General features: G+C 41.4%; 4 protein-coding genes across 4 annotated transcripts; all 4 read right to left on the bottom strand.

Moving 5' to 3' along the window:
- Positions 1–1,702: 1,702 nt before the first annotated feature.
- Positions 1,703–5,926, bottom strand: LOC139335922 (extracellular calcium-sensing receptor-like). The gene is made up of 9 exons (XM_070969706.1): positions 5,760–5,926; positions 5,190–5,484; positions 4,949–5,035; positions 4,233–4,502; positions 3,723–3,929; positions 3,364–3,639; positions 2,892–3,119; positions 2,686–2,809; positions 1,703–2,607 (listed from the first exon to the last, which is right to left on the bottom strand). Exons 1-9 carry the CDS (start codon positions 5,867–5,869, stop codon positions 1,703–1,705), a joined length of 2,502 nt encoding a protein of 833 aa, XP_070825807.1. The 5' UTR covers positions 5,870–5,926.
- A 1,937-nt stretch (positions 5,927–7,863) lies between these two features.
- Positions 7,864–12,034, bottom strand: LOC139335921 (extracellular calcium-sensing receptor-like). Its single transcript, XM_070969705.1, has 9 exons — positions 11,925–12,034; positions 11,379–11,673; positions 11,173–11,259; positions 10,412–10,681; positions 9,902–10,108; positions 9,537–9,812; positions 9,052–9,279; positions 8,847–8,970; positions 7,864–8,768 (listed from the first exon to the last, which is right to left on the bottom strand). Exons 1-9 carry the CDS (start codon positions 12,032–12,034, stop codon positions 7,864–7,866), a joined length of 2,502 nt encoding a protein of 833 aa, XP_070825806.1.
- Positions 12,035–14,433: 2,399 nt separating this feature from the next.
- Positions 14,434–18,601, bottom strand: LOC139335920 (extracellular calcium-sensing receptor-like). Its single transcript, XM_070969703.1, has 9 exons — positions 18,492–18,601; positions 17,946–18,240; positions 17,740–17,826; positions 16,979–17,248; positions 16,469–16,675; positions 16,107–16,382; positions 15,623–15,850; positions 15,417–15,540; positions 14,434–15,338 (listed from the first exon to the last, which is right to left on the bottom strand). The coding sequence occupies exons 1-9, from the start codon at positions 18,599–18,601 to the stop codon at positions 14,434–14,436; spliced, it is 2,502 nt and encodes an 833-aa protein (XP_070825804.1).
- A 2,372-nt stretch (positions 18,602–20,973) lies between these two features.
- Positions 20,974–25,215, bottom strand: LOC139335919 (extracellular calcium-sensing receptor-like). Its single transcript, XM_070969702.1, has 9 exons — positions 25,001–25,215; positions 24,431–24,725; positions 24,178–24,264; positions 23,695–23,964; positions 23,170–23,376; positions 22,808–23,083; positions 22,188–22,415; positions 21,957–22,080; positions 20,974–21,878 (listed from the first exon to the last, which is right to left on the bottom strand). Exons 1-9 carry the CDS (start codon positions 25,207–25,209, stop codon positions 20,974–20,976), a joined length of 2,601 nt encoding a protein of 866 aa, XP_070825803.1. The 5' UTR covers positions 25,210–25,215.
- Between the last annotated feature and the right edge of the window lie 1,441 nt (positions 25,216–26,656).

Below are 26,656 nucleotides of genomic sequence, written 5' to 3'. Positions count from 1 at the left end.
CATGTTTTTTTTCATTGCACTGTGTGTGCTTGGTAGATGGCTTTTATTTCTGCCATCAGACCTTCATCTGTCTAATTTGCAAAACAACAGTTTTTGCCAAGAAGGCACAACATGGTAAGTCTAAGTCTACAGTTACAGGTAGAAACCTGGAGTTTTAATTGCTTTTCGCTCAAAAAATGGAAAGTAAGTAGTGAGGACATTGTGAGTTGTTTTCATTTAGGAGCTGTTCTGATACTGACTGACAAGTCAGCAGAAGTCCTGAGCCCCTGTACATTAAGAAGCTCCAGCATCTCCGCTCTGCTACTGATCTGTGCTGCACTGAGGTTTTATGCTTCTGGAAGTTTCTTAAATTGTCACACTCCTCATTTAGTCTTCTGAGTAAAATGTCATTGATTTTGTCCAGAGGGTAAACATTTGAGCTCTGATAACTGTGCAGAGATGGTCAGTCCTTCTTAAGACAGTCAGGTTCAGTTGTGTAGGCAAAACATGGAGGGGCCCTTTTGTTGCCTAAGAGGTGTTTAGACCACCTCTACTTATGGCAAATTAAAAAAAAAAAAAAAAAAAGAAGTTGTCATGGGGTTCAACAATGCAGGACTACTCTAGAGGACAGCCAAGAGGTTGGACAGGAATGAAACCTGGTGAACTGAAGATCAGGCCAAAGGCTGGGCACCGGGTGCTGGACAGGTGGACTGCTGGATGTCAGTGCAGGAAGCTGGTAACAGGACTGCAGAGTAGGAGGCTGGCAAGACAAGTGATGAATTTTTTGGGGCGGAGATAGCCAATGCCTGAATCTTGCCTGATGTCGATGGAGATGGCAAACGGTGCATTAGCTGACCAACAGGCTGTCCTGAGGCGAGCTGACTGGGAAGCAGGCTGTGCTTGAGTGATGAAATCAGAAGAAACAGAATCCGCAGTCCGAGTGTGAAACTTCCACCTGTAGAAAGCCACTTCTTATGCAAACTCAGGATCCCACCTCAAGCAGAGAGGAAGCCTCGCTTTGAATTTACAAAAACCTCCTTTCCTCTCAATAACAAAATCAGTGACCTCAGACTAAATTCCGATGAAAATAAGGTCTCAGTTCTTGTCTTCTTGGATCTAAGTGCAGCGTTGGAATTTAATGAAGTGGTATATAATAATCTGGGAAAATCATCTCCCTGGATTAAGGCTGAGGTTACAAATCTTGGTGTAATCCTAGACCCAGATCAAAGATTTAAGTCCCACATCAACAAGGTGACTAAAACTTCATTTTTTCACCTTAGAAACATGGCTAAAGTACAACTATTTTAAAATCAAATCTCTGGAACACACTACCTACAAGTACCAGGGAAGCAGCTCACTGAATATTTTCAAAAGAAAGCTGAAAACGTATCTCTTCACTTCAGCATTTAACTGATGAGTTATTGGCTCCTGATACTGGTCTTAAATGTTTCTGCCTTACCTCATGCTTACACACTGCTGCACGTTTTGTTTTAAATGTTGTATGAAATGCCTGTTTCAGTTTAATTAAGAGATGTGGTGAATCAGTGTCTGTAGAAAGAGACAATAGATTCAGAAAGCACAGACACCAGCACACCAACCCTACATTTGCAATATGCTAACACCTCTATTAATTTCAACATATTGCCTGATGCCTGTATTTTTGTATTGGAGAAAGACAATGGATTAATTATGTCACACATGGAATTAAATGCAGTGTTTATGACTAGATGCCCCGACCCATGATTGATTTCTTTGTGTTCCTCTCTGGTCTCAGCAGGATTATGTAACATTTGGGTCCAAACAGTGCTAACAAGAGGCCAAAACTGGAGGCCAGGATGGCAAACACCTCCACTGCATCTGAGTATTTGCCAGGTGAACTGATGTAAGCAGGGACAAAAGCCACCCACACAGCACAGAAGATCAGCATGCTGAACGTGATGAGTTTGGCCTCATTGAAACTATCTGGAAGATTCCTTGCTATAAATGCAATGAGACAACTGAGGACAGCCAGGGAGCCAATGTAACCAAGTAACACAGCAAAACCAACTGTGGACCCAACTGCACACTCATAAACAATTTTATCATTGTGGTATTGAGTGTTTTTATGAGGAGCTGGTGAGGCAGAGACAATCCAGACAATGCAGATTGCTGCTTGAATAGAAGTAAGAACTATAACTGTCCCTCTCTGCTGCACAGCACCAAACCACTTCAGACTGGCTCCACCTCCTGGCTTGGAGGCCTTGAACACAGCCAGAACCACCATGGTTTTCACAAGAATGCATGAGACACAAAGCACAAAGCTGATCCCAAATGCTGCATGTCTCAACTGGCATGTCCACAGCCTGGGACGGCCAATAAACAGCAGCGAACACAGGAAACATAACTTAAGTGACAGCAATAGCTGGAAACTAAGTTCTGAATTGTTTGCTCGTACAATAGGTGTTTTACGATGATAGATAAAGATCCCCACGACAACAGCACAGATACATGTGCCCAGCAATGATGCAGCTGTCAAGCAGATACCCAGAGGCTCATGGTAGGAGAGGAACTCTGTTTTCTTCAGAACACAGTGGTCACGCTGGGGGCTGGACCAGAAGTCCTCTGGACAACTGGTGCACTCAGTGGAGTCTATGAAAACAGAGGCAGTCTTGAGATTCATGTTTATATGATATCTCCAAACAACAATGTTTAAAAATGAGTACCAACCAGTCTTATTGCTGATCTTTCCCTCAGAACAAGGGATGCAGTCGAAACAGCACTCAGGTTCCCCTTTCTTTCTGGCGATGCGGGTACCTGGAGGGCAGCTCTCACTGCACACTGACTGAGGTGGCTACAGGGAGAAGATCTGTTATTGTGCACTACTTTAATTGAAACAATGAGTTTTCCATGTGGTGTGCAAAAAAAGAAATAACCTTTTTTGATTCATGGTTCCAGAAAATTTTGTTTTCTTCAATTGTGAGTTCTTCTCCTTTGAAGGCCGACCTCTTGACCTCACCCACATTCTGAACTTCAGTTCTTCCATCAGGGAGCCACAGCCAGTTCATGACATCATATATTGGTAAAACATCACCATTTACATCAAAAGCCACTTGATCACCAAATGGCGTGGTGAAGTTGACCTTTTCCAAGTAATACACAAGCTATGCTTGTCAGAAAAAGAGATAGAAGAAAATCAAAGAGGACGGATAAGAAATTAATCTACATGACAATGGTGAACACAGCAGTGCCTTGTATTAAATAATCAAATTATTTATTTAATCACATTTTTAAATTCAAACTTTAATTATTATTAAATTCTATTGAAGCCTTAAAAGCTACCTGCAAGAAATACTAAAGTGTAGGATTTAGTGATATAGACAGATAAAGTGTAAACTGATATCACACCTGCCATGGCTCCAGTCTTTTCAGGTTTCCACAGCTGTGCCTGCTGAAAGGCCCTCTACCTGGCTCGCACTGTAGCATGTCATCAAGGGCATACGCCAGAGCATACACAGCCTTGTACACATTGTACTCTGGCCTGAGGTCTGAAATGTCCAACAACTCTGTCTCCACCTCCTCTAGATCTTCCTGTCCAGTGCATAATGTTCCCCCAGCTTCCATCCACCCTGCTGGAGGTGGTGCAAATCTGCACTGAAATGTGTGTTCCCAAAACTGGTTCACCTGAAAAACATTCATTCATTATGAATGATGACAATATATTATTCTTGCACTTTCCAGATCAGATTGCACGGTTAAACACTCACCATGCTATTTCCATTGCTGTTGTTGTGGTGTTGGTCAGGACGTATTTGTCGGAGGAATTCCTTGAGCCCTGGTATTTCTCCGTGACGGATGGCGATGCCCAGTGTGCCACCCAGGTATGGCATGAGTTGGGGGGTCTGGAGCACAGTAGCTGTTGTCCAGGTTTCACTGGCAATCCACTGCAGGCCTGTCACATTCTGCCTCACCACCTGTGCATTATACCAAATAAATAAATTTATAGTGCCATCCCAGGAAAAGAAGCGGCAGGTCTTACGAATTATACAGAGTTTACACATTCGAATAGAGATGCAATATCATGTTTCAGTCAGCACATTATCATAACTGCAGTTTCACTTTACAACCTTTCTAAAACATAAGAGGTGTGAAGTGTTCAATTACTAATATTTATATCAGGCCAACATGTTATTTAATTCAGATGTTTCAGTTGGACAAATAAAACATGAAATTGTATAAATGTGCAATGTTTTTAAAAGATGTATTTCAAGCCCAACCTCTTTCATGAGATGAATTATGTGACTCTCATGTGCAAACACAATGACCACACGAGCTGTGGATTTCTTCATCACATCCACAATCCTCTCAAGTTCAGTTGGATTATTGTCCCAAGGTAAAACCTCAATGTAGGCCAGACAACCTCCACCAGACTGAACCAGGTCAGACTGAAAGGACCGGGCAGCGTGGAGTCCATAATCATCATCACTGACCAGCAGACCTGCCCAAGTCCAGCCAAAGTGGTTTAGAATCTGAATCATAGTACGCACCTAAATAAATAGAGGGTGAAGTATTAATTATTCTTATTATTATTACCTTTATTTAACCAGGAAGTCCCAATGAGATTCAAAATCTCTTTTACAAGAGAGAACTGGCCAAGGTAGCAGCCAGTCAGAACATATTAAAATGTAGCAAATACAATATATTAAACAAGCAAACAAACAAAAAAAACATACAATATTCCACAATAAAACAACAATGCACCAGCTGAAAAAATATTTCAATTGAAAACCTGCTGAACAAGTTTCACGGTGCATCAATTTTAATTATTGCCTCAAAGCTTTGCCACAACAGCCCCATCAATGACACAAAGAATGCAATAATATGAGATCGAAGAAAAGCATTTGTCCTTGCAGTGCCTGGATGATCTTTCTGATGAAGGTTTCACTGCACATGTGGTCAATAATGCATTTACATTTTGCTGATAGATGGTCACCTGGAAAACATCACTTGGGATTGTCCTAAAGAAGGATGGAAACTTTGGTCGGTCACTCAGGCAGGAACATGTGGCAAAATAACTCACCTGTCAGAGACACAGACTGTACATCCTAAAAACATTCAAAGCCTTTACTCACTCTTTCAACTTTTAATGGTTGCTTAGAGCATGTTTACAACTGACATAAAATTTTTGAATAAAATCAAAATGATTTAAATTACACTGAGATGACAGGACTTACCATAGGCACTCTGTACAAACCTAAAACAGAGGAGATGGCAATGGAACGTGTGGAGGAAGAATCACCCACAATCCCGAGGACTGGAGGGGTTCCTACACAGGTGTTGTTTAATATAAACTGCTCCTCTTCACCATTGACTAAGGACAATGCTGCACGAAATCCAATTCCTAGTTCGGCACAGTTATCATAAAGACTGTATCCCAGAGTCACATTAGGTAGCAGGTTGGGGTTTCTGTTGATCTCATCTATAGCAAAGGCCATGGTCTGAGCCCGCCTGAATCCTAGCACATCGAAACTAACACACAAAACACCACTGTTTATGATTAGAAAATACATTATTCAGTAACTGTGCCAACATATATGTTGCACAACTAAATGTTTTATAAACAATCAAGCCAGTTGAATAGTAAAAATTAGAAGATGTAAATAAATTATGAACAAAGTAACATTTTAAAAATAGCATGAAGACATATTATAATTCTGAGTAATATCTGATTATCAAAACACCTTCCAGTAACGGGATTGATTTCCCCAGTTTCTTCATTTTTGCTGTTTCCCTCAGAGACTCACCTGTGGCAGATGGTCGATTGTGGTTCTGAGGTAAATGACAGGTCAGGAGAGACAGAAAAAAAGTGGACTAGAAACAGCCCACCAAAAACTACATCTCCAGCCTTGTGCATCCCATTGAGATGAAACTGTCCTCGCAACTGGCAGGAGGAGGAGGAGGAGGAGGAGGAGGAGGAGGAGGAGGAGGAAGAAAGAGTGATGGACACAGCAGAAGAACAGAAGGAATACAAAAACATGAAACACATGAGCAACAGCATATTGATGTCTAAAAATGCGCACATGACAGCCGAGTCAGTTTTCTTGCTATGTCAACCCCTTTTATTGACTTGCAGCATTGTTTAGTGTTGAACACCACCCATCAGGGCATAAACAAAAGTCGGGGCAGGGCCTAAAATGCATTTCATTTGACATTCATTTTGTATTGAGGCAGAAGTGATTTTGTCACTTTTATAACATCTCCTCATGGCCATTTTCCAACCCAGATTTAATTTGACTGGAATGACTGACATCTATTCAAATTTGCACAGCGGTGACGAGATGTATTTATTAGTTTGGTATATAATATTTCACATTCCTTTAAAACATAGACTTGCATGATGGCAGAATATAAGATTTCTTCAGAATCACTCTGCATTTTAAAGCCTGAGCAGATACAAATGTTTTTGCCAAGTAAGCACAACATGGTAAGTCTAAGTCTATAATTACAGGTAGAAACCTGGAGTTTTAATTGCATTTCGCTCAATATATGGAAAGTAAGTAGTGAGGACATTGTGAGCTGTTTTCATTTAGGAGCTGTTCTGATACTGACTGACAAGTCAGCAGAAGTCCTGAGCCCCTGTACATTAAGAAGCTCCAGCATCTCCGCTCTGCTACTGGTCTGTGCTGCACTGAGGTTTTATGCTTCTGGAAGTTTCTTATATTGTCACACTCCTCATTTAGTCTTCGGAGTAAAATATCATTGATTTCATCCAGAGGGTAAACATTTGAGCTCTGATAACTGTACAGAGATGATTAGTCCTTCTTAAGACAGTCAGGTTGCATAATGTAGGCAAAACATGGAGGGGCCCTTTTGTTGCCTAAGAGGTGTTTAGACCACCTCTACTTATGGCAAATTAAAAAATGATGTCATGGACTGCTCTGGAGGACAGCCAGGAGGTTGGAGAAGGGAAAGGCACCTGGTGAACTGAAGATCAGGCCAAAGGCTGGGCACAGGATGCTGGACAGGTGGACTGCTGGATGTCAGCGCAGGAAGCTGGTAACAGGACTGCAGAGCAGGAGGCTGACAAGACAAGTGATGAAGTTTTTCGGGCGGAGATAGCCAACTGGGAATCTTGCCTGATGTCAATGGAGATGGCAAACAGTGCATTAGCTGACCAACAGGCCGTCCCGAGGCTAGCTGGCTGGGAAGCAGGCTGTGCTTGAGTGATGAAATCAGAAGAAACAGGATCCACAGTCCCAGTGTGAAACTTCTACCTGTAGAAAGCCACTTCTTATGCAAACTCAGGATCCCACCTCCAGCAGAGAGGGACTTTAGGAAGCCTAGCTTTGAATTTACAAAAACCTCCTTTTCTCTTCATAACAAAATCAGTGACCTCAAACTAAACTCTGACGAAAATAAGGTCACATACACAAGGTGACTAAAACTAAAAACATTTTTTCACTTTAGAAACATAGCTTAAGTACATCTATTTTTAAATCAAATCCCTGGAACACACTACCTATAAGAATCAGGGAAGCAGCTCACTGAATATTTTCAAAAGAAAGATGAAAACGTATCCCTTCACTTCAGCATTTAACTAAGGAGCTATTGGCCCCTGATCCTGGTCTCAAACATTTCTGCCTTGCCTCAAGCTTACATGTTGCTGCACTTCTTTTAAGATGTTGTATTAAATGCCTGCTTCAGTTTAATTAAGACCTGTGGTGAATCAGTGTCTGTAGAGAGAGAAAAAACATTCAGAAAGCACAGACACCAGCACACCAGCCCTACATTTGCAATATGCTCACCCCTCTATTAATATCAACATATTGCCTGATGCCTGTATTTTTGTATTGGAGAAAGACAATGGATTAACTATGTCACACATGGAATTAAGTGCAGTGTTTATGACTAGATGCCCCGACCCATGATCGCTTTCTTTGTGTTCCTCTCTGGTCTCAGCAGGATTATGTAACATTTGGGCCCAAACAGTGCTAACAAGAGGCCAAAACTGGAGGCCAGGATGGCAAACACCTCCACTGCATCTGAGTATTTGCCAGGTGAGCTGATGTAAGCAGGGACAAAGGCCACCCACACAGCACAGAAGATCAGCATGCTGAACGTGATGAGTTTGGCCTCATTGAAACTATCTGGAAGATTCCTTGCTATAAATGCAATGAGACAACTGAGGACAGCCAGGGAGCCAATGTAACCAAGTAACACAGCAAAACCAACTGTGGACCCAACTGCACACTCATAAACAATTTTATCATTGTGGTATTGAGTGGTTTTATGAGGAGCTGGTGAGGCAGAGACAATCCAGACAGTGCAGATTGCTGCTTGAATAGAAGTAAGAACAATAACTGTCCCTCGTTGCTGCAAAACACCAAACCACTTCAGACTGGCTCCACCTCCTGGCTTGGAGGCCTTGAACACAGCCAGAACCACCATGGTTTTCACTAGGATGCATGAGACACAAAGCACAAAGCTGATCCCAAATGCTGCATGTCTCAGCTGGCATGTCCACAGCATGGGACGGCCAATAAACAGCAGTGAGCACAGGAAACATAACTTAAGTGACAGCAATAGCTGGAAACTAAGTTCTGAATTGTTTGCTCGTACAATAGGTGTTTTACGATGATAGATAAAGATCCCCACGACAAGAGCACAGATACATGTTCCCAGCAATGATGCAGCTGTCAAGCAGATACCCAGAGGCTCATGGTAGGAGAGGAACTCTGTTTTCTTCAGAACACAGTGGTCACGCTGGGGGCTGGACCAGAAGTCCTCTGGACAACTGGTGCACTCAGTGGAGTCTATGAAAACAGGGGCAGTCTTGAGAGTCATGTTTATATGATATCTCCAAACAACAATGTTTAAAAATGAGTACCAACCAGTCTTATTGCTGATCTTTCCCTCAGAACAAGGGATGCAGTCAAAACAGCACTCAGGTTCCCCTTTCTTTCTGGCGATGCGGGTACCTGGAGGGCAGCTCTCACTGCACACTGACCGAGGTGGCTACAGGGAGAAGATCTGTTATTGTGCACTACTTTAATTGAAACAATGAGTTTTGCATGTGGTGTGTAAAAAAGAAATAACCTTTTTTGATTCATGGTTCCAGAAAATTTTGTTTTCATCAATTGTGAGTTCTTCTCCTTTGAAGGCCGACCTCTTGACCTCACCCACATTCTGAACTTCAGTTCTTCCATCAGGGAGCCACAGCCAGTTCATGACATCATATATTGGTAAAACATCACCATTTACATCAAAAGCCACTTGGTCACCAAATGGTGTGGTGAAGTTGACTTTTTCCAAGTAATACACAAGCTATGCATGTCATAAAAAGGGATAGAGGAAAATCAAAGAGGACAGATTAGAAATCAATTTACATGACAATGGTGAACAGTAGTACCTTGTATTTATTAATCAAATTATTTATTTAATCACATTTATATTCAAGCTATAATTATTGTTTAATTATTTAAAACTATTAACGCTATTAAAGCCCAAAAAGCTACGGGCAAGAAATACAAAAGTGTAGGATTTAGTGATATTTACAGATGGAGTGTAAACTGATATCTCACCTGCCATGGCTCCAGTCTTTTCAGATTGCCACAGCTGTGCCCGCTGAAAGGCCCTCTACCTGGCTCGCACTGCAGCATGTCATCAAGGGCATACGCCAGAGCATACACAGCCTTGTACACATTGTACTCTAGCCTGAGGTTTGAAATGTCCAACAACTCTGTCTCCACCTCCTCTAGATCTTCCTGTCCAGTGCATAATGTTCCCCCAGCTTCCATCCACCCTGCTGGAGGTGGTGCAAATCTGCACTGAAATGTGTGTTCCCAGAACTGGTTCACCTGAAATATATTCAAAACAGTGTGTTATAAATGATGACAATATATTATTCTTGCACTTTCCAGATCAGATTGCATGGTTAAACACTCACCATGCTATTTCCATTGCTGTTGTTGTGGTGTTGGTCAGGACGTATTTGTCGGAGGAATTCCCTGAGCCCTGGTATTTCTCCTCGACGAATGGCGATGCCCAGTGTGCCACCCAGGTATGGCATGAGATGGGGGGTCTGGAGCATAGTAGCTGCTGTCCAAGCTTCACTGGCAATCCACTGCAGGCCTGTCACATTGTGCCTCACCACCTGTGCATTATACCAAATAAATAAATTCATAATGTCATCCCAGGAAAAGAAGCGGCAGGTCTTGTGAATTATACAGAGTTTAGACATTCGAATAGAGATGCAATATCATGTTTAAGGCAGCAGCTTATCATATTTGCAGTCTCACTTTACAACCTTTCTCAAACATACGAGGTGTGAAGTGTTCAATTACTGATATTTATACCAGGCCAACATGTTATTTAATTTAGATGTTACAGTTTGACAAATAAAGCATGAAATTGTATAAATGTGCAACGTTTTTAAAAGATGTATTTCAAGCCCAACCTCTTTCATGAGATGAATTATGTGACTCTCATGAGCAAACCCAATGACCACACGAGCTGTGGATTTCTTCATCACATCCACAATCCTCTCAAGTTCAGTTGGATTATTGTCCCAAGGTAAAACATCAATGTAGGCCAGACAACCTCCACCAGATTGAACCAGGTCAGAGTGGAAAGACCGGGCAGCGTGGAGTCCATAATCATCATCACTGACCAGCAGACCTGCCCAAGTCCAGCCAAAGTGGTTTAAAATCTCAATCATAGCACGCACCTAAATGAATACAGAGTGAAGTATTAATGCACAGACTGAAAAAATATTTTTAGTGGAAAACCTGCTGAACAAGTTTCCCAGTGCATCACGTTTATTGTTTAGCATTCATTGTAAACACTATTTACAATTATTTACTATTTACAATTTCTCAGGATGACTTTTTTCCATTATCCCACTCTTTTGTATATCTATACTTGTTGCTTTTAATTTGCACTCCACTTGTTCACAGCTCTATCCACTTTATTGATGCTGCTGTAAATTGGAATTTTCCCTCGCATGACTAATAAAGGAATATTGAATTGAATTGAATTGAAGTTTAATTATTGTCTCAAAGCTTTGTCACAACAGCCCCATCAATGACACAAAGAATGCAACAGTAATAAATGGCAGTAAAAGCGTTTGTCCTTGCAGTGCCTGGATGTTCTTTCTGATAAAGGTTTAACTGCACATGTGGTCGTTAATGCATTTACATTTTGCTGATAGATGGTCACCTGGAAAACATCACTTGGGATTGTCCTAAAGAAGGATGGAAACTTTGGTCGGTCACTCAGGCAGGAACATGTGGCAAAATAACTCACCTGTCAGAGACACAGACTGTACATCCTAAAAACATTCAAAGCCTTTACTCACTCTTTCAACTTTTATTGGTTGCCTCAAGCATGTTTATTATACTGAGATGACAAGACGGAAAACTTACCATAGGTACTCTGTACAAACCTAAAACAGAGGAGATGGCAATGGAACGTGTGGAGGAAGAATCACCCACAATCCCGAGGACTGGAGGGGCTCCTGCACAAGTCTCCTCTAATACAAACTGCTCCTCTTGACCACTGACTAAGGACAATGCTGCACGGAATCCAATTGCTAGTTTCACGCAGTTATCATAAAGACTGTATCCCAGAGTCACATTAGATAGCAGGTTGGAGTTTCTGTTGATCTCATCTATAGCAAAGGCCATGGTCTGAGCCCGCCTGAAACCTGGAGTGTCAAAACTAACAGAAAAAAATATCACTGTTTACAGTTGAAAATCATGAGATAGATCACAACCACATATTTTGAAGACCATTAAGACAGTACAATCGGCACAATTATCATAACACAACAAAACTGCCACATAAGTAATATGTTTAAAATGGCATGAATGCAAAATGCAATTCAGAGTGATATTTGTTTGTCAAATACACTCTCCTAATGGCACTGATTTTCCCTAGTTTCTCCCTGTTGCTGTTTACCCGACACTCACCCATGGCAGGTAGGCAGTTGTGGCTCTGAGGTGAAAGACAGGTCAGGAAAGACAGAAAAGAAGTGGATTTCAAACAGTCCACCTAGAACCACATCTCCTGCCTTGTGCATCCCAATGAGAGGAAACTGTTCCTGTAACTGGCAGGAAGAGGAATGAAGAGGGGTGGACACAGCAGACGACAAGTACAAATACATCAACATGAAATATATGACAAAGTGTAAGGTGGTCTCTACAAATGCCAACATGACTTTCCTCGTCTTCACTCCTTTTCCAAGCCCAGTCACTGTTATTGCTATGTCAACCCCTTTTATCGACTTACGGTATTGTTCAATCTTGTGCACCACCCATTAGAGCATGAACAATAGTAGGGGCAGGGCCTAAAATGCATTTCATTTGAAATTCATTGAATTGAGGCAGAAGTGATTTTGTCACTTTTAATAACATCTCCTCATGGCCATTTTTCCAACCCAAATTTAATTTGACTGTAACGACTGACATCCATTCAAATGTGCACAGTGATGACCAGATGTATTTATTAGTTTAACTAAATATCATATTAAAGAGAGCTCGATGTGTATGGTACATAAAGTCAATATTTCACATTCCTTTAAAACATAGACTTGCATGATGGCATAATACAAGTTTTCTTCAGAATCACTGTGCAGTTTAAAGCCTGAACAGATACAAATGTGTATCAGAAGAGCCTCTTTATTGTGTGCGCAAGACAACAAATGCACAAATATTCCAAATCAGGTTTTAATCAAATGTCCACTAGATGGTAGCAGATGGTGAAATAATACATCTTCTCATGTTTTTTTTCATTGCACTGTGTGTGCTTGGTAGATGGCTTTTATTTCTGCCATCAGACCTTCATCTGTCTAATTTGCAAAACAACAGTTTTTGCCAAGAAGGCACAACATGGTAAGTCTAAGTCTACAGTTACAGGTAGAAACCTGGAGTTTTAATTGCTTTTCGCTCAAAAAATGGAAAGTAAGTAGTGAGGACATTGTGAGTTGTTTTCATTTAGGAGCTGTTCTGATACTGACTGACAAGTCAGCAGAAGTCCTGAGCCCCTGTACATTAAGAAGCTCCAGCATCTCCGCTCTGCTACTGATCTGTGCTGCACTGAGGTTTTATGCTTCTGGAAGTTTCTTAAATTGTCACACTCCTCATTTAGTCTTCTGAGTAAAATGTCATTGATTTTGTCCAGAGGGTAAACATTTGAGCTCTGATAACTGTGCAGAGATGATCAGTCCTTCTTAAGACAGTCAGGTTCAGTTGTGTAGGCAAAACATGGAGGGGCCCTTTTGTTGCCTAAGAGGTGTTTAGACCACCTCTACTTATGGCAAATTAAAAAAAAAAAAAAAAAAAGAAGTTGTCATGGGGTTCAACAATGCAGGACTACTCTAGAGGACAGCCAAGAGGTTGGACAGGAATGAAACCTGGTGAACTGAAGATCAGGCCAAAGGCTGGGCACCGGGTGCTGGACAGGTGGACTGCTGGATGTCAGTGCAGGAAGCTGGTAACAGGACTGCAGAGTAGGAGGCTGGCAAGACAAGTGATGAATTTTTTGGGGCGGAGATAGCCAATGCCTGAATCTTGCCTGATGTCGATGGAGATGGCAAACGGTGCATTAGCTGACCAACAGGCTGTCCTGAGGCGAGCTGACTGGGAAGCAGGCTGTGCTTGAGTGATGAAATCAGAAGAAACAGGATCCGCAGTCCGAGTGTGAAACTTCCACCTGTAGAAAGCCACTTCTTATGCAAACTCAGGATCCCACCTCAAGCAGAGAGGAAGCCTCGCTTTGAATTTACAAAAACCTCCTTTCCTCTCAATAACAAAATCAGTGACCTCAGACTAAATTCCGATGAAAATAAGGTCTCAGTTCTTGTCTTCTTGGATCTAAGTGCAGCGTTGGAATTTAATGAAGTGGTATATAATAATCTGGGGAAATCATCTCCCTGGATTAAGTCTGAGGTTACAAATCTTGGTGTAATCCTAGACCCAGATCAAAGATTGAAGTCCCACATCAACAAGGTGACTAAAACTTCATTTTTTCACCTTAGAAACATAGCTAAAGTACAACTATTTTAAAATCAAATCTCTGGAACACACTACCTACAAGTACCAGGGAAGCAGCTCACTGAATATTTTCAAAAGAAAGCTGAAAACGTATCTCTTCACTTCAGCATTTAACTGATGAGTTATTGGCTCCTGATACTGGTCTTAAATGTTTCTGCCTTACCTCATGCTTACACACTGCTGCACGTTTTGTTTTAAATGTTGTATGAAATGCCTGTTTCAGTTTAATTAAGACCTGTGGTGAATCAGTGTCTGTAGAGAGAGAAAAAACATTCAGAAAGCACAGACACCAGCACACCAACCCTACATTTGCAATATGCTAACACCTCTATTAATTTCAACATATTGCCTGATGCCTGTATTTTTGTATTGGAGAAAGACAATGGATTAATTATGTCACACATGGAATTAAGTGCAGTGTTTATAACTAGATGCCCCGACCCATGATTGATTTCTTTGTGTTCCTCTCTGGTCTCAGCAGGATTATGTAACATTTGGGTCCAAACAGTGACAACAAGAGGCCAAAACTGGAGGCCAGGATGGCAAACACCTCCACTGCATCTGAGTATTTGCCAGGTGAGCTGATGTAAGCTGGGACGAAAGCCACCCACACAGCACAGAAGATCAGCATGCTGAACGTGATGAGTTTGGCCTCATTGAAACTATCTGGAAGATTCCTTGCCATAAATGCAATGAGACAACTGAGGACAGCCAGGGAGCCAATGTAACCAAGTAACACTGCAAAACCAACTGTGGATCCAACTACACACTCATAAACAATTTTATCATTGTGGTATTGAGTGTTTTTATGAGGAGCTGGTGAGGCAGAGACAATCCAGACAATGCAGATTGCTGCTTGAATAGAAGTAAGAACAATAACTGTCCCTCTCTGCTGCACAGCACCAAACCACTTCAGACTGGCTCCACCTCCTGGCTTGGAGGCCTTGAACACAGCCAGAACCACCATGGTTTTCACAAGAATGCATGAGACACAAAGCACAAAGCTGATCCCAAATGCTGCATGTCTCAGCTGGCATGTCCACAGCCTGGGACGACCAATAAACAGCAGCGAACACAGGAAACACAACTTAAGTGACAGCAATAGCTGGAAGCTAAGTTCTGAATTGTTTGCTCGTACGATTGGTGTTTTACGATGATAGATAAAGATCCCCACGACAACAGCACAGATACATGTACCCAGCAATGATGCAGCTGTCAAGCAGATACCCAGAGGCTCATGGTAGGAGAGGAACTCTGTTTTCTTCAGAACACAGTGGTCACGCTGGGGGCTGGACCAGAAGTCCTCTGGACAGCTGGTGCACTCAGTGGAGTCTATGAAAACAGTGGCAGTCTTGAGATTCATGTTTATATGATATCTCAGAACAACAATGTTTAAAAATTAATACCAACCAGTCTTATTGCTGATCTTTCCCTCAGAACAAGGGATGCAGTCGAAACAGCACTCAGGTTCCCCTTTCTTTCTGGCGATGCGGGTACCTGGAGGGCAGCTCTCACTGCACACTGACCGAGGTGGCTACAGGGAGAAGATCTGTTATTGTGCACTACTTTAATTGAAACAATAAGTTTTCCATGTGGTGTGTAAAAAAAGAAATAACCTTTTTTGATTCATGGTTCCAGAAAATTTTGTTTTCATCAATTGTGAGTTCTTCTCCTTTGAAGGCCGACCTCTTGACCTCACCCACATTCTGAACTTCAGTTCTTCCATCAGGGAGCCACAGCCAGTTCATGACATCATATATTGGTAATACATCACCATTTACATCAAAAGCCACTTGGTCACCAAATGGTGTGGTGAAGTTGACTTCTTCCAAGTAATACACAAGCTGCACATGTCATAAAAAGGGATAGAGGAAAATCAAAGAGGACAGATTAGAAATCAATTTACATGACAATGGTGAACAGTAGTACCTTGTATTTATTAATCAAATTATTTATTTAATCACATTTATATTCAAGCTATAATTATTGTTTAATTATTTAAAACTATTAACGTTATTAAAGCCCAAAAAGCCACGGGCAAGAAATACTTAAGTGTAGGATTTAGTCATATTGACAGATAAAGTGTAAATTGATCTGCACCTGCCATGGCTCCAGTCTTTTCAGATTTCCACAGCTGTGCCCGCTGAAAGGCCCTCTACCTGGCTCACACTTCAGCATGTCATCAAGGGCATACGCCAGAGCATACACAGCCTTGTACACATTGTACTCTAGCCTGAGGTTTGAAATGTCCAACAACTCTGTCTCCACCTCCTCTAGATCTTCCTGTCCAGTGCATAATGTTCCCCCAGCTTCCATCCACCCTGCTGGAGGCGGTGCAAATCTGCACTGAAATGTGTGTTCCCAGAACTGGTTTACCTGAAATATATTCAAAACAGTGTCTTATGAATAATGACATATTATTCTTGCACTTTCCAGATCAGATTGCACGGTTAAACACTCACCATGCTATTTCCATTGCTGTTGTTGTGGTGTTGGTCAGGACGTATTTGTCGGAGGAATTCCCTGAGCCCTGGTATTTCTCCTCGACGGATGGCGATGCCCAGTGTGCCACCCAGGTATGGCATGAGATGGGGGGTCTGGAGCATAGTAGCTGCTGTCCAAGCTTCACTGGCAATCCACTGCAGGCCTGTCACATTGTGCCTCACCACCTGTGCATTATACCAAATAAATAAATTCATAATGCCATCCCAGGAAAAGAAGCGACAGGTCTTGTGAATTATACAGAGTTTACACATTCAAATAGAGATGCAATATCATGTTTAAGGCAGCAGCTCATCATATTTGCAGTCTCACTTTACAACCTTTCTCAAACATAAGAGGTGTGAAGTGTTCAATTACTGATATTTATACCAGGCCAACATGTTATTTAATTTAGATGTTACAGTTTGACAAATAAAGCATGAAATTGTATAAATGTGCAACGTTTTTAAAAGATGTATTTCAAGCCCAACCTCTTTCATGAGATGAATTATGTGACTTTCATGTGCGAACACAATGACCACACGAGCTGTGGATTTCTTCATCACATCCACAATCCTCTCAAGTTCAGCTGGATTATTGTCCCAAGGTAAAACCTCAATGTAGGCCAGACAACCTCCACCAGACTGAACCAGGTCAGAGTGGAAAGACCGGGCAGCGTGAAGTCCATAATCATCATCACTGACCAGCAGACCTGCCCAAGTCCAGCCAAAGTGGTTTAGAATCTCAATCATAGCACGCACCTAAATGAATACAGAGTGAAGTATTAATGCACAGACTGAAAAAATATTTTCAGTGGAAAACCTGCTGAACAAGTTTCACAGTGCATCACGTTTATTGTTTAGCATTCATTGTAAACACTATTTACAATTATTTACTATTTACAATTTCTCAGGATGACTTTTTTCCATTATCCCACTCTTTTGTATATCTATACTTGTTGCTTTTAATTTGCACTCCACTTGTTCACAGCTCTATCCACTTTATTGATGCTGCTGTAAATTGGAATTTTCCCTCGCATGACTAATAAAGGAATATTGAATTGAATTGAATTGAAGTTTAATTATTGTCTCAAAGCTTTGTCACAACAGCCCCATCAATGACACAAAGAATGCAACAGTAATAAATGGCAGTAAAAGCGTTTGTCCTTGCAGTGCCTGGATGTTCTTTCTGATAAAGGTTTAACTGCACATGTGGTCGTTAATGCATTTACATTTTGCTGATAGATGGTCACCTGGAAAACATCACTTGGGATTGTCCTAAAGAAGGATGGAAACTTTGGTCGGTCACTCAGGCAGGAACATGTGGCAAAATAACTCACCTGTCAGAGACACAGACTGTACATCCTAAAAACATTCAAAGCCTTTACTCACTCTTTCAACTTTTAATGGTTGCCTCAAGCATGTTTATTATACTGAGATGACAAGACGGAAAACTTACCATAGGTACTCTGTACAAACCTAAAACAGAGGAGATGGCAATGGAACGTGTGGAGGAAGAATCACCCACAATCCCGAGGACTGGAGGGGCTCCTGCACAAGTCTCCTCTAATACAAACTGCTCTTCTTGACCACTGACTAACGACAAAGCTGCACGGAATCCAATTGCTAGTTTCATGCAGTTATCATAAAGACTGTATCCCAGAGTCACATTAGATAGCAGGTTGGAGTTTCTGTTGATCTCATCTATAGCAAAGGCCATGGTCTGAGCCCGCCTGAAACCTGGAGTGTCAAAACTAACAGAAAAAAATATCACTGTTTACAGTTGAAAATCATGAGATAGATCACAACCACATATTTTGAAGACCATTAAGACAGTACAATCGGCACAATTATCATAACACAACAAAACTGCCACATAAGTAATATGTTTAAAATGGCATGAATGCAAAATGCAATTCAGAGTGATATTTGTTTGTCAAATACACTCTCCTAATGGCACTGATTTTCCCTAGTTTCTCCCTGTTGCTGTTTACCCGACACTCACCCATGGCAGGTAGGCAGTTGTGGCTCTGAGGTGAAAGACAGGTCAGGAAAGACAGAATAGAAGTGGATTTCAAACAGTCCACCAAGAACCACATCTCCTGCCTTGTGCATCCCAATGAGAGGAAACTGTTCCTGTAACTGGCAGGAAGAGGAATGAAGAGGGGTGGACACAGCAGACGACAAGTACAAATACATCAACATGAAATATATGACCAAGTGCAAGGTGGTCTCTACAAATGCCAACATGACTTTCCTCGTCTTCACTCCTTTTCCAAGCCCAGTCACTGTTATTTCTATGTCAACCCCTTTTATCGACTTACGGTATTGTTCAATCTTGTGCACCGCCCATTAGAGTATGAACAATAGTAGGGGCAGGGCCTAAAATGCATTTCATTTGAAATTCATTGAATTGAGGCAGAAGTGATTTTGTCACTTTTAGTAACATCTCCTCATGGCCATTTTTCCAACCCAAATTTAATTTGACTGTAACGACTGACATCCATTCAAATGTGCACAGCGGTGACCAGATGTATTTATTAGTTTTAATAAATATCATATTAAAGAGAGCTCGATGTGTATGGTTTATAAAGTCAATATTTCACATTCCTTTAAAACATAGACTTGCATGATGGCATAATACAAGTTTTCTTCAGAATCACTGTGCAGTTTAAAGCCTGAGCAGATACAAATGTGTATCAGAAGAGCCTCTTTATTGTGTGCGCAAGACAACAAATGCACAAATATTCCAAATCAGGTTTTAATCAAATGTCCACTAGATGGTAGCAGATGGTGAAATAATACATCTTCTCATGTTTTTTTTCATTGCACTGTGTGTGCTTGGTAGATGGCTTTTATTTCTGCCATCAGACCTTCATCTGTCTAATTTGCAAAACAACAGTTTTTGTCAAGAAGGCACAACATGGTAAGTCTAAGTCTACAATTACAGGTAGAAACCTGGAGTTTTAATTGCTTTCCGCTCAATAAATGGAAAGTAGTGAGGACATTGTGAGTTGTTATCATTTAGGAGCTGTTCTGATACTGACTGACAAGTCAGCAGAAGTCCTGAGCCCTTGTACATTAAGAAGCTCCAGCATCTCCGCTCTGCTACTGGTCTGTGCTGCACTGAGGTTTTATGCTTCTGGAAGTTTCTTAAATTATCACACTTCTCATTTAGTCTTCTGAGTAAAATGTCATTGATTTTGTCCAGAGGGTAAACATTTGAGCTCTGATAACTGTACAGAGATGATCAGTCCTTCTTAAGACAGTCAGGTTTAATTGTGTAGGCAAAACATGGAGGGGCCCTTTTGATGCCTAAGAGGTGTTTAGACCACCTCTACTTATGGCAAATTAAAAAAAGATGTCATGGACTGCTCTGGAGGACAGCCAGGAGGTTGGAGAAGGGAAAGGCACCTGGTGAACTGAAGATCAGGCCAAAGGCTGGGCACCGGGTGCTGGACAGGTGGACTGCTGCTGCTACACTACTATCAGTGTAGGAAGCTGGTAACAGGACTGTAGAGCAGGAGGCTGACAAGACAAGTGATGAATTTTTTTGGGCGGAGATAGCCAAATGGGAATCTTGCCTGATGTCGATTAAGATGGCAAACGGAGCATTAGCTGACCAACAGGCTGTCCTGAGGCGAGCTGGCTGGGAAGCAAGCTGTGCTTGAGTGATGAAATCAGAAGAAACAGAATCCACAGTCCGATTGTGAAACTTCTACCTGTAGAAAGCCACTTCTTATGCAAACTCAGGATCCCACCTCCAGCAGAGAGGGACTTTAGGAAGCCTAGCTTTGAATTGACAAAAACCTCTTTTTCTCTTACTAACAAAATCAGTGACCTCAGACTAAATTCTGATGAAAATAAGTTCTTGTCCTCTTGGATCTAAGTGCAGCGTTGGCATTTAATGAAGTGGTATATAATAATCTGGGGAAATCATCTCCCTGGATTAAGGCTGATGTTACAAATCTCGGTGTAATCCTAGACCAAGATCAATGATTGAAGTCCCACATCAACAAGATGACTAAAACTTCATTTTTTCACCTTAGAAACATGGCTAAAGTACAACTATTTTTAAATCAAATCTCTGGAACACACTACCTACAAGTACCAGGGAAGCAGCTCACTGAATATTTTCAAAAGAAAGCTGAAAACGTATCTCTTCACTTCAGCAGCTAATGAGTTATTGGCTCCTGATACTGGTCTCAAACATTTCTGCCTTGCCTCAAGCTTACATGTTGCTGCACTTCTTTTAAGATGTTGTATGAAATGCCTGCTTCAGTTTAATTAAGACCTGTGGTAAATCAGTGTCTGTAGAGAGAGACAATAGATTCAGAAAGCACAGACACCAGCAATCCAAACCCTGCATTCTCAATATGTTAACACTTCTATTAATTTCAACATATTGTCTGATGGCTGTATTTTTGTATTGCAGAAAGACAATGGATTAATTATGTCACACATGGAAATAAGTGCAGTGTTTATAACTAGATGCCCCGACCCATGATTGATTTCTTTGTGTTCCTCTCTGGTCTCAGCAGTATGATGTAACATTTGGGTCCAAACAGTGACAACAAGAGGCCAAAACTGGAGGCCAGGATGGCAAACACCTCCACTGCATCTGAGTATTTGCCAGGTGAGCTGATGTAAGCAGGGACAAAGGCCACCCACACAGCACAGAAGATCAGCATGCTGAAAGTGATGAGTTTGGCCTCATTGAAACTATCGGGAAGATTCCTTGCTATAAATGCAATAAGACAACTGAGGACAGCCAGGGAGCCAATGTAACCAAGTAACACAGCAAAACCAACCGTGGACCCAACTGCACACTCATAAACTATTTTATCATTGTGGTATTGAGTGTTTTTATGAGGAGCTGGTGAGGCAGAGACAATCCAGACAGTGCAGATTGCTGCTTGAATAGAAGTAAGAACAATAACTGTCCCTCTCTGCTGCACAGCACCAAACCACTTCAGACTGGCTCCACCTCCTGGCTTGGAGGCCTTGAACACAGCCAGAACCACCATGGTTTTCACTAGAATGCATGAGACACAAAGCACAAAGCTGATCCCAAATGCTGCATGTCTCAGCTGGCATGTCCACAGCCTGGGACGGCCAATAAACAGCAGTGAGCACAGGAAACATAACTTAAGTGACAGCAATAGCTGGAAACTAAGTTCTGAATTGTTTGCTCGTACGATAGGTGTTTTACGATGATAGATAAAGATCCCCACGACAAGAGCACAGATACATGTACCCAGCAATGATGCAGCTGTCAAGCAGATACCCAGAGGCTCATGGTAGGAGAGGAACTCTGTTTTCTTCAGAACACAGTGGTCACGCTGGGGGCTGGACCAGAAGTCCTCTGGACAGCTGGTGCACTCAGTGGAGTCTATGAAAACAGGGGCAGTCTTGAGAGTCATGTTTATATGATATCTCCAAACAACAATGTTTAAAAATGAGTACCAACCAGTCTTATTGCTGATCTTTCCCTCAGAACAAGGGATGCAGTCAAAACAGCACTCAGGTTCCCCTTTCTTTCTGGCGATGCGGGTACCTGGAGGGCAGCTCTCACTGCACACTGACCGAGGTGGCTGTGGGGAGGAAAATAAATATTGTAAATATCTGGTATTCTCTCTGTAAGTTTACACTGCTATAATAAGTTACATCAAAAAAATGTGCCCAAAAAGTAAGAAGTCACCTTGTTTGATTCGAAGTTCCAGAAAATTTTGTTTTCATCAATTGTGATTTCTTCACCTTTGAAGGCCGACCTCTTCACCTCACCCACATTCTGAACTTCAGTTCTTCCATCAGGGAGCCACAGCCAGTTCATGACATCATATATTGGTAAAACATCACCATTTTCATCAAATGACACTTGATCACCAAATGGTGTGGTGAAGTTGATTCTATCCAAGTAATACACAAGCTATGCTTGTCAGAATAAGGCATAGAGGAAAACCAAAGAGAACAGAAGAATTATTTATGACCATGGTGAACACAGTGGTACTCAGTATTCAATAATCAAACTGCATGCTGGACTTATGAACAAATGAAGACACTAACAATTCCAACAATGAATTTTCTCTAAAATAGAGTCACATCTTCATATACCAAGAGACAAGATACTGTTGCCTTTGACCTGATAATACTATCCCCTGCTGTCAACCAGGAGACGGGAAAATCCCCTCAGCTATTTACTAGGTACCTTGCAATTAGAAATCTAATAGTTTAGTCATGTACCCTAAAAGCTATTCTGCAAGAAATACTAAGCCAAGGATTTAGTGATATAGACAGATGAAGTGCAAACTGATATCACACCTGCCATGGCTCCAGCCTTTTCAGGTTTCCACAGCTGTGCCCGCTGAAAGGCCCTCTACCTGGCTCGCACTGTAGCATGTCATCAAGGGCATACGCCAGAGCATACACAGCCTTGTAGATATTATACTCTGGCCTGAGGTCTGAAATGTCCAACAACTCTGTCTCCACCTCCTCTAGATTTTCTTGTCCAGTGCACAATGTTCCCCCAGCTTCCATCCACCCTGCTGGAGGTGGTGCAAATCTGCACTGAAATGTGTGTTCCCAGAACTGGTTTACCTGAAATATATTCAAAACAATGTGTTATGAATGACAACATATTATTCTTGCACTTACCAGATCAGATTGCATGGTTAAACACTCACCATGCTATTTCCATTGCTGTTGTTGTGGTGTTGGTCAGGACGTATTTGTAAGAGGAATTCCCTGAGCCCTGGTATTTCTCCTCGACGGATGGCGATGCCCAGTGTGCCACCCAGGTATGGAATGAAGTGGGTGGTCTGGAGCACAGTAGCTGCTATCCAGGCTTCACTGGCAATCCACTGCAGGCCTGTCACATTCTGCCTCACCAACTGTGCAGAATACCAAATATAACACTGCCATGCCACTAAAGTAGTGTCTAGTCTTGTGAATTATACAATTTACAAGGTTGATGTCATCTGACTCATTCACATACAGCTGCAAGCCTTTATTTTAGACAGTATCATTCAAGAAATGATACATTTCATCATAAATGCGGTTTCACGTGATTTATCTAGGTAAATGATGTCATTCTACAACCTTTCCAACATAGGTCAACGTGCAATTTAACTGAGATGTTTCACCTTGACAAATATAACATGAAGTTGTATAAATATACTATTTCTTTAAAGATTTATTTCAAGCCCAACCTCTTCTATGAGATTAATCATGTGACTCTCATGTGCAAACACAATGACCACACGAGCTGTGGATTTCTTCATCACATCCACAATCCTCTTAAATTCTGATGGATCATTGCCCCAAGGCAAAACTTCGAAATATGCCAGACAACCTCCACCAGACTGAGCCAGGTCAGACTGAAAGGACCGGGCAGCGTGGAGTCCATAATCATCATCACTGACCAGCAGACCTGCCCAAGTCCAACCAAAGCGCTTTAGAATCTGAATCATAGCACGCACCTAAATGAATACAGAGTGAATGAATGAATGCACAGGCTGAAAAAAACATTTTCAGTGGAAAACTGCATAACATGTTGCACAATGCATCACATTCAATTATTGCCTTTCAAGGAAAATATTTTTCAGTGCAGTAAACAAATGTTCTTTCTGAGAATTGTTCAACTGTACATGCGTTCTTTCATGCATTTTCATTGGATTGGTACTGTAGGTCACCTGGAAAGCATCACTTGGGATTGTCCTGAAGAAGGATGGAAACTTTTGCCGGTCACTCAGGCAGGAACATGTGGAAAAATAACTCACCTGTGAAAGACACAGACTGTACATCCTAAAAAAAAAATCATTCAAAGTCTTTCAAGCTCTTTCAAACTTTCATGGTTGACAACAGTATTTTTACAACTGACATTAAATTTGAAATTAACTTAAAGTTTCACAACATAGCTTTTAGATGGCACGGTGGACAACTTACCATAGGTACTCTGTACAAACCATAGACAGTGGAGATGGCAATAGAATGTGTAGAGGAAGAATCACCCACAATCCCGAGGACTGGAGCGGTTCCTGCACAGGTGTTGTCTGCTATAAATTGTTCCTCTTGACCACTTGCTAATAACAATGCTGCACGAAATCCAATTCCTAGTTTGATACAGTGATCATAAAGACTGTATCCAAGGGTCACATTTGGTAGCAGATTGGAGTTTCTGTTGATCTCATCTATAGCAAAGGCCATGGTCTGAGCCCGTCTGAATCCTACAACATCAAAACTAACACAAAAAATATCACTGTTTACGACTGAAAAATAGAACATACAGTAACTGTACCATGATCTATGTTGCACAAACACAGACTTTGGAAGCAAGCACACCAGTTGAGTAGCAACAAATATTTTTACATTTGAAGGAAATACACAAAAAGTAGCATTTTAAAAATGACATAAATACACATTGTAATTCTAATGTCTGATTATCAAAATATGCTCCACTTATGAGGATTTACTTTCCGAAGTATCTCCTTTTCACTGTTTCCCTGATAGACTCACCCGTGGCAGGTAGGCGGTTGTGGTTCTGAGGTAAAAGACAGATCAGGAAAGACAGAAAAAAAGTGGACTTGGAACAGACCACCCAGAACCACATCTCCAGCCTTGTGCATCCCATTGAGATGAAACTGTCCCAGTAACCGGCAGGAGGAGGAATAAAGAGGGGAGGTCACAGCAGACGAAAAGTAGGAATACAAAAACATGAAACACATCAGCAACAGCATTTTGATCTCTAAAAATCTCCACACTCTCTCTTCTTCTTTACTCCTTTTCTGAGCCCAGTCAGTTTTTTGCTGTTAGTCACTTTTATTGATTTTGCAGTATCGTTTCATCTTGTACACCACCCATTGGGGCAGAAACAAAAATAGGGGCAGGGCCTAAAGTGCATTTCATTTGAGAATGATTTTTTTATTGAGGCAGAACTTTTGCACACTTTTGAAAACTCTCTCACTAAGGCTGTATTGGTAACCTTTCCAATCCAAATTTAAGCTGTGGTTGACCCTAATGACTTAAGTAAATCTGACAGTCATGTTATGTGCTCATTAGTGTTCTTGACTGTCATATCGAATGGACTTTGATGTGTAAGTTAGTGACTGAAGATAGACTGCTTCATCTCCAAATAAAACAGCTTCTTGCCTTATTGTGAAATACAAGGTTTCTTCAGAATCACTCTGTAAGTTAAAACCTGAGCATACAGGACAGCTACCAAATTATACTCATTCAATACAAACATCAGTCCTGTGTCTCTGGATTTCACTTTCAAACAACAGAGTTTAATCGAATGTCCACTAGAAACATTTGGTCTTCCTGTCTTTTTCTCATTGCACTTCAGCGGTCTAATGGAGGGCTATTGTACTTGTCTTGCACATTGTGACATGGGAAATATCAGATATGATCAGTTAAGCAGAAATGTGGCTAGTTAAAAGTTTCCCTATTAGATCATTCACTGCCCAGTTTGCAATGTTGTACAGTAGATTTGATATTTTCCTTTTTTGTCAAATATTTTGAGGCATATCAACACACATACAGGCTCCCTGACATATTGTTGTATTCTTGCAGCAGGCATCTGACTAATTTACACAGAATTCATAGCATTCATAGACTTGAGAGGCTCAATGGAGGATGTGCTCCATGAATACAAGATGGCAGGGAGCAATGCCTTTAAGGTGTGTAAATGCCTGTCAAGGTGTTTAGACTGTCTCTTACATTATGAATGGTGAATTTCCAGAAAGTAGTTTTGATCGCTTGTTGATGGATGTGCATGTGGTGGGTTGAATGATGGGTGGATCAACATCATCGGCCTCATGTGTCATGTTTTTCGTGTCCTGAAGTGGTCTGGGCATCTCTATGTATATAATAGTTTAAGATTAAAAATATTTACTTCCTGTTATAATAGTTTCAGTACAGTATTTTGTGTTTGTTTATGCTTTATGTTCAAAATACCATTCCAACTCTGCATTCTAAGAGTACGAGCAGTAGTTGCAGTTACCAGAGGGAGACAGCAGAGGGAGTGTAATGCTGTTGAGCTACCTTACGGTGCACTTTGGGCGTTCCTTTCAGTCATTACACTCGGCCTGAGGAAAGTTTCTGTCCGTGTGTCGTTCAGTCATTACTGACCTTTTCAGTCATTACTCCCCTTTTCAGGCGTTTTACATGCAC

This window comes from Chaetodon trifascialis, chromosome 9 (assembly GCF_039877785.1).
Source record: "Chaetodon trifascialis isolate fChaTrf1 chromosome 9, fChaTrf1.hap1, whole genome shotgun sequence".
NCBI lineage: Eukaryota > Metazoa > Chordata > Actinopteri > Chaetodontiformes > Chaetodontidae > Chaetodon > Chaetodon trifascialis.
Note: the sequence above shows the minus strand (reverse complement) of the source record. Positions and strands in the feature narration are given on the sequence as shown.

What these genes read in the sequence shown, in the direction of transcription:
- LOC139335922 (XM_070969706.1), bottom strand. Translation starts at nt 5,869, where the DNA reads ATGCACAAGGCTGGAGATGTAGTTTTTGGTGGGCTGTTTCTAGTCCAC. An exon ending in TCCCAAGTGATGTTTTCCAG is followed by an intron (nt 4,503 to 4,948) that starts GTGACCATCTAT and finishes CTATTTATTTAG; the next exon opens with GTGCGTACTATGATTCAGAT. An exon ending in AAAGACTGGAGCCATGGCAG is followed by an intron (nt 3,120 to 3,363) that starts GTGTGATATCAG and finishes TGACAAGCATAG; the next exon opens with CTTGTGTATTACTTGGAAAA.
- LOC139335921 (XM_070969705.1), bottom strand. Translation starts at nt 12,034, where the DNA reads ATGCACAAGGCAGGAGATGTGGTTCTAGGTGGACTGTTTGAAATCCAC. An exon ending in TAATTCATCTCATGAAAGAG is followed by an intron (nt 10,109 to 10,411) that starts GTTGGGCTTGAA and finishes TATAATGCACAG; the next exon opens with GTGGTGAGGCACAATGTGAC. An exon ending in GGAACCATGAATCAAAAAAG is followed by an intron (nt 8,971 to 9,051) that starts GTTATTTCTTTT and finishes TTCTCCCTGTAG; the next exon opens with CCACCTCGGTCAGTGTGCAG.
- LOC139335920 (XM_070969703.1), bottom strand. Translation starts at nt 18,601, where the DNA reads ATGCACAAGGCAGGAGATGTGGTTCTTGGTGGACTGTTTGAAATCCAC. An exon ending in TAATTCATCTCATGAAAGAG is followed by an intron (nt 16,676 to 16,978) that starts GTTGGGCTTGAA and finishes TATAATGCACAG; the next exon opens with GTGGTGAGGCACAATGTGAC. An exon ending in GGAACCATGAATCAAAAAAG is followed by an intron (nt 15,541 to 15,622) that starts GTTATTTCTTTT and finishes TTCTCCCTGTAG; the next exon opens with CCACCTCGGTCAGTGTGCAG.
- LOC139335919 (XM_070969702.1), bottom strand. Translation starts at nt 25,209, where the DNA reads ATGTGTTTCATGTTTTTGTATTCCTACTTTTCGTCTGCTGTGACCTCC. An exon ending in TCCCAAGTGATGCTTTCCAG is followed by an intron (nt 23,965 to 24,177) that starts GTGACCTACAGT and finishes GTATTCATTTAG; the next exon opens with GTGCGTGCTATGATTCAGAT. An exon ending in GGAACTTCGAATCAAACAAG is followed by an intron (nt 22,081 to 22,187) that starts GTGACTTCTTAC and finishes TCCTCCCCACAG; the next exon opens with CCACCTCGGTCAGTGTGCAG.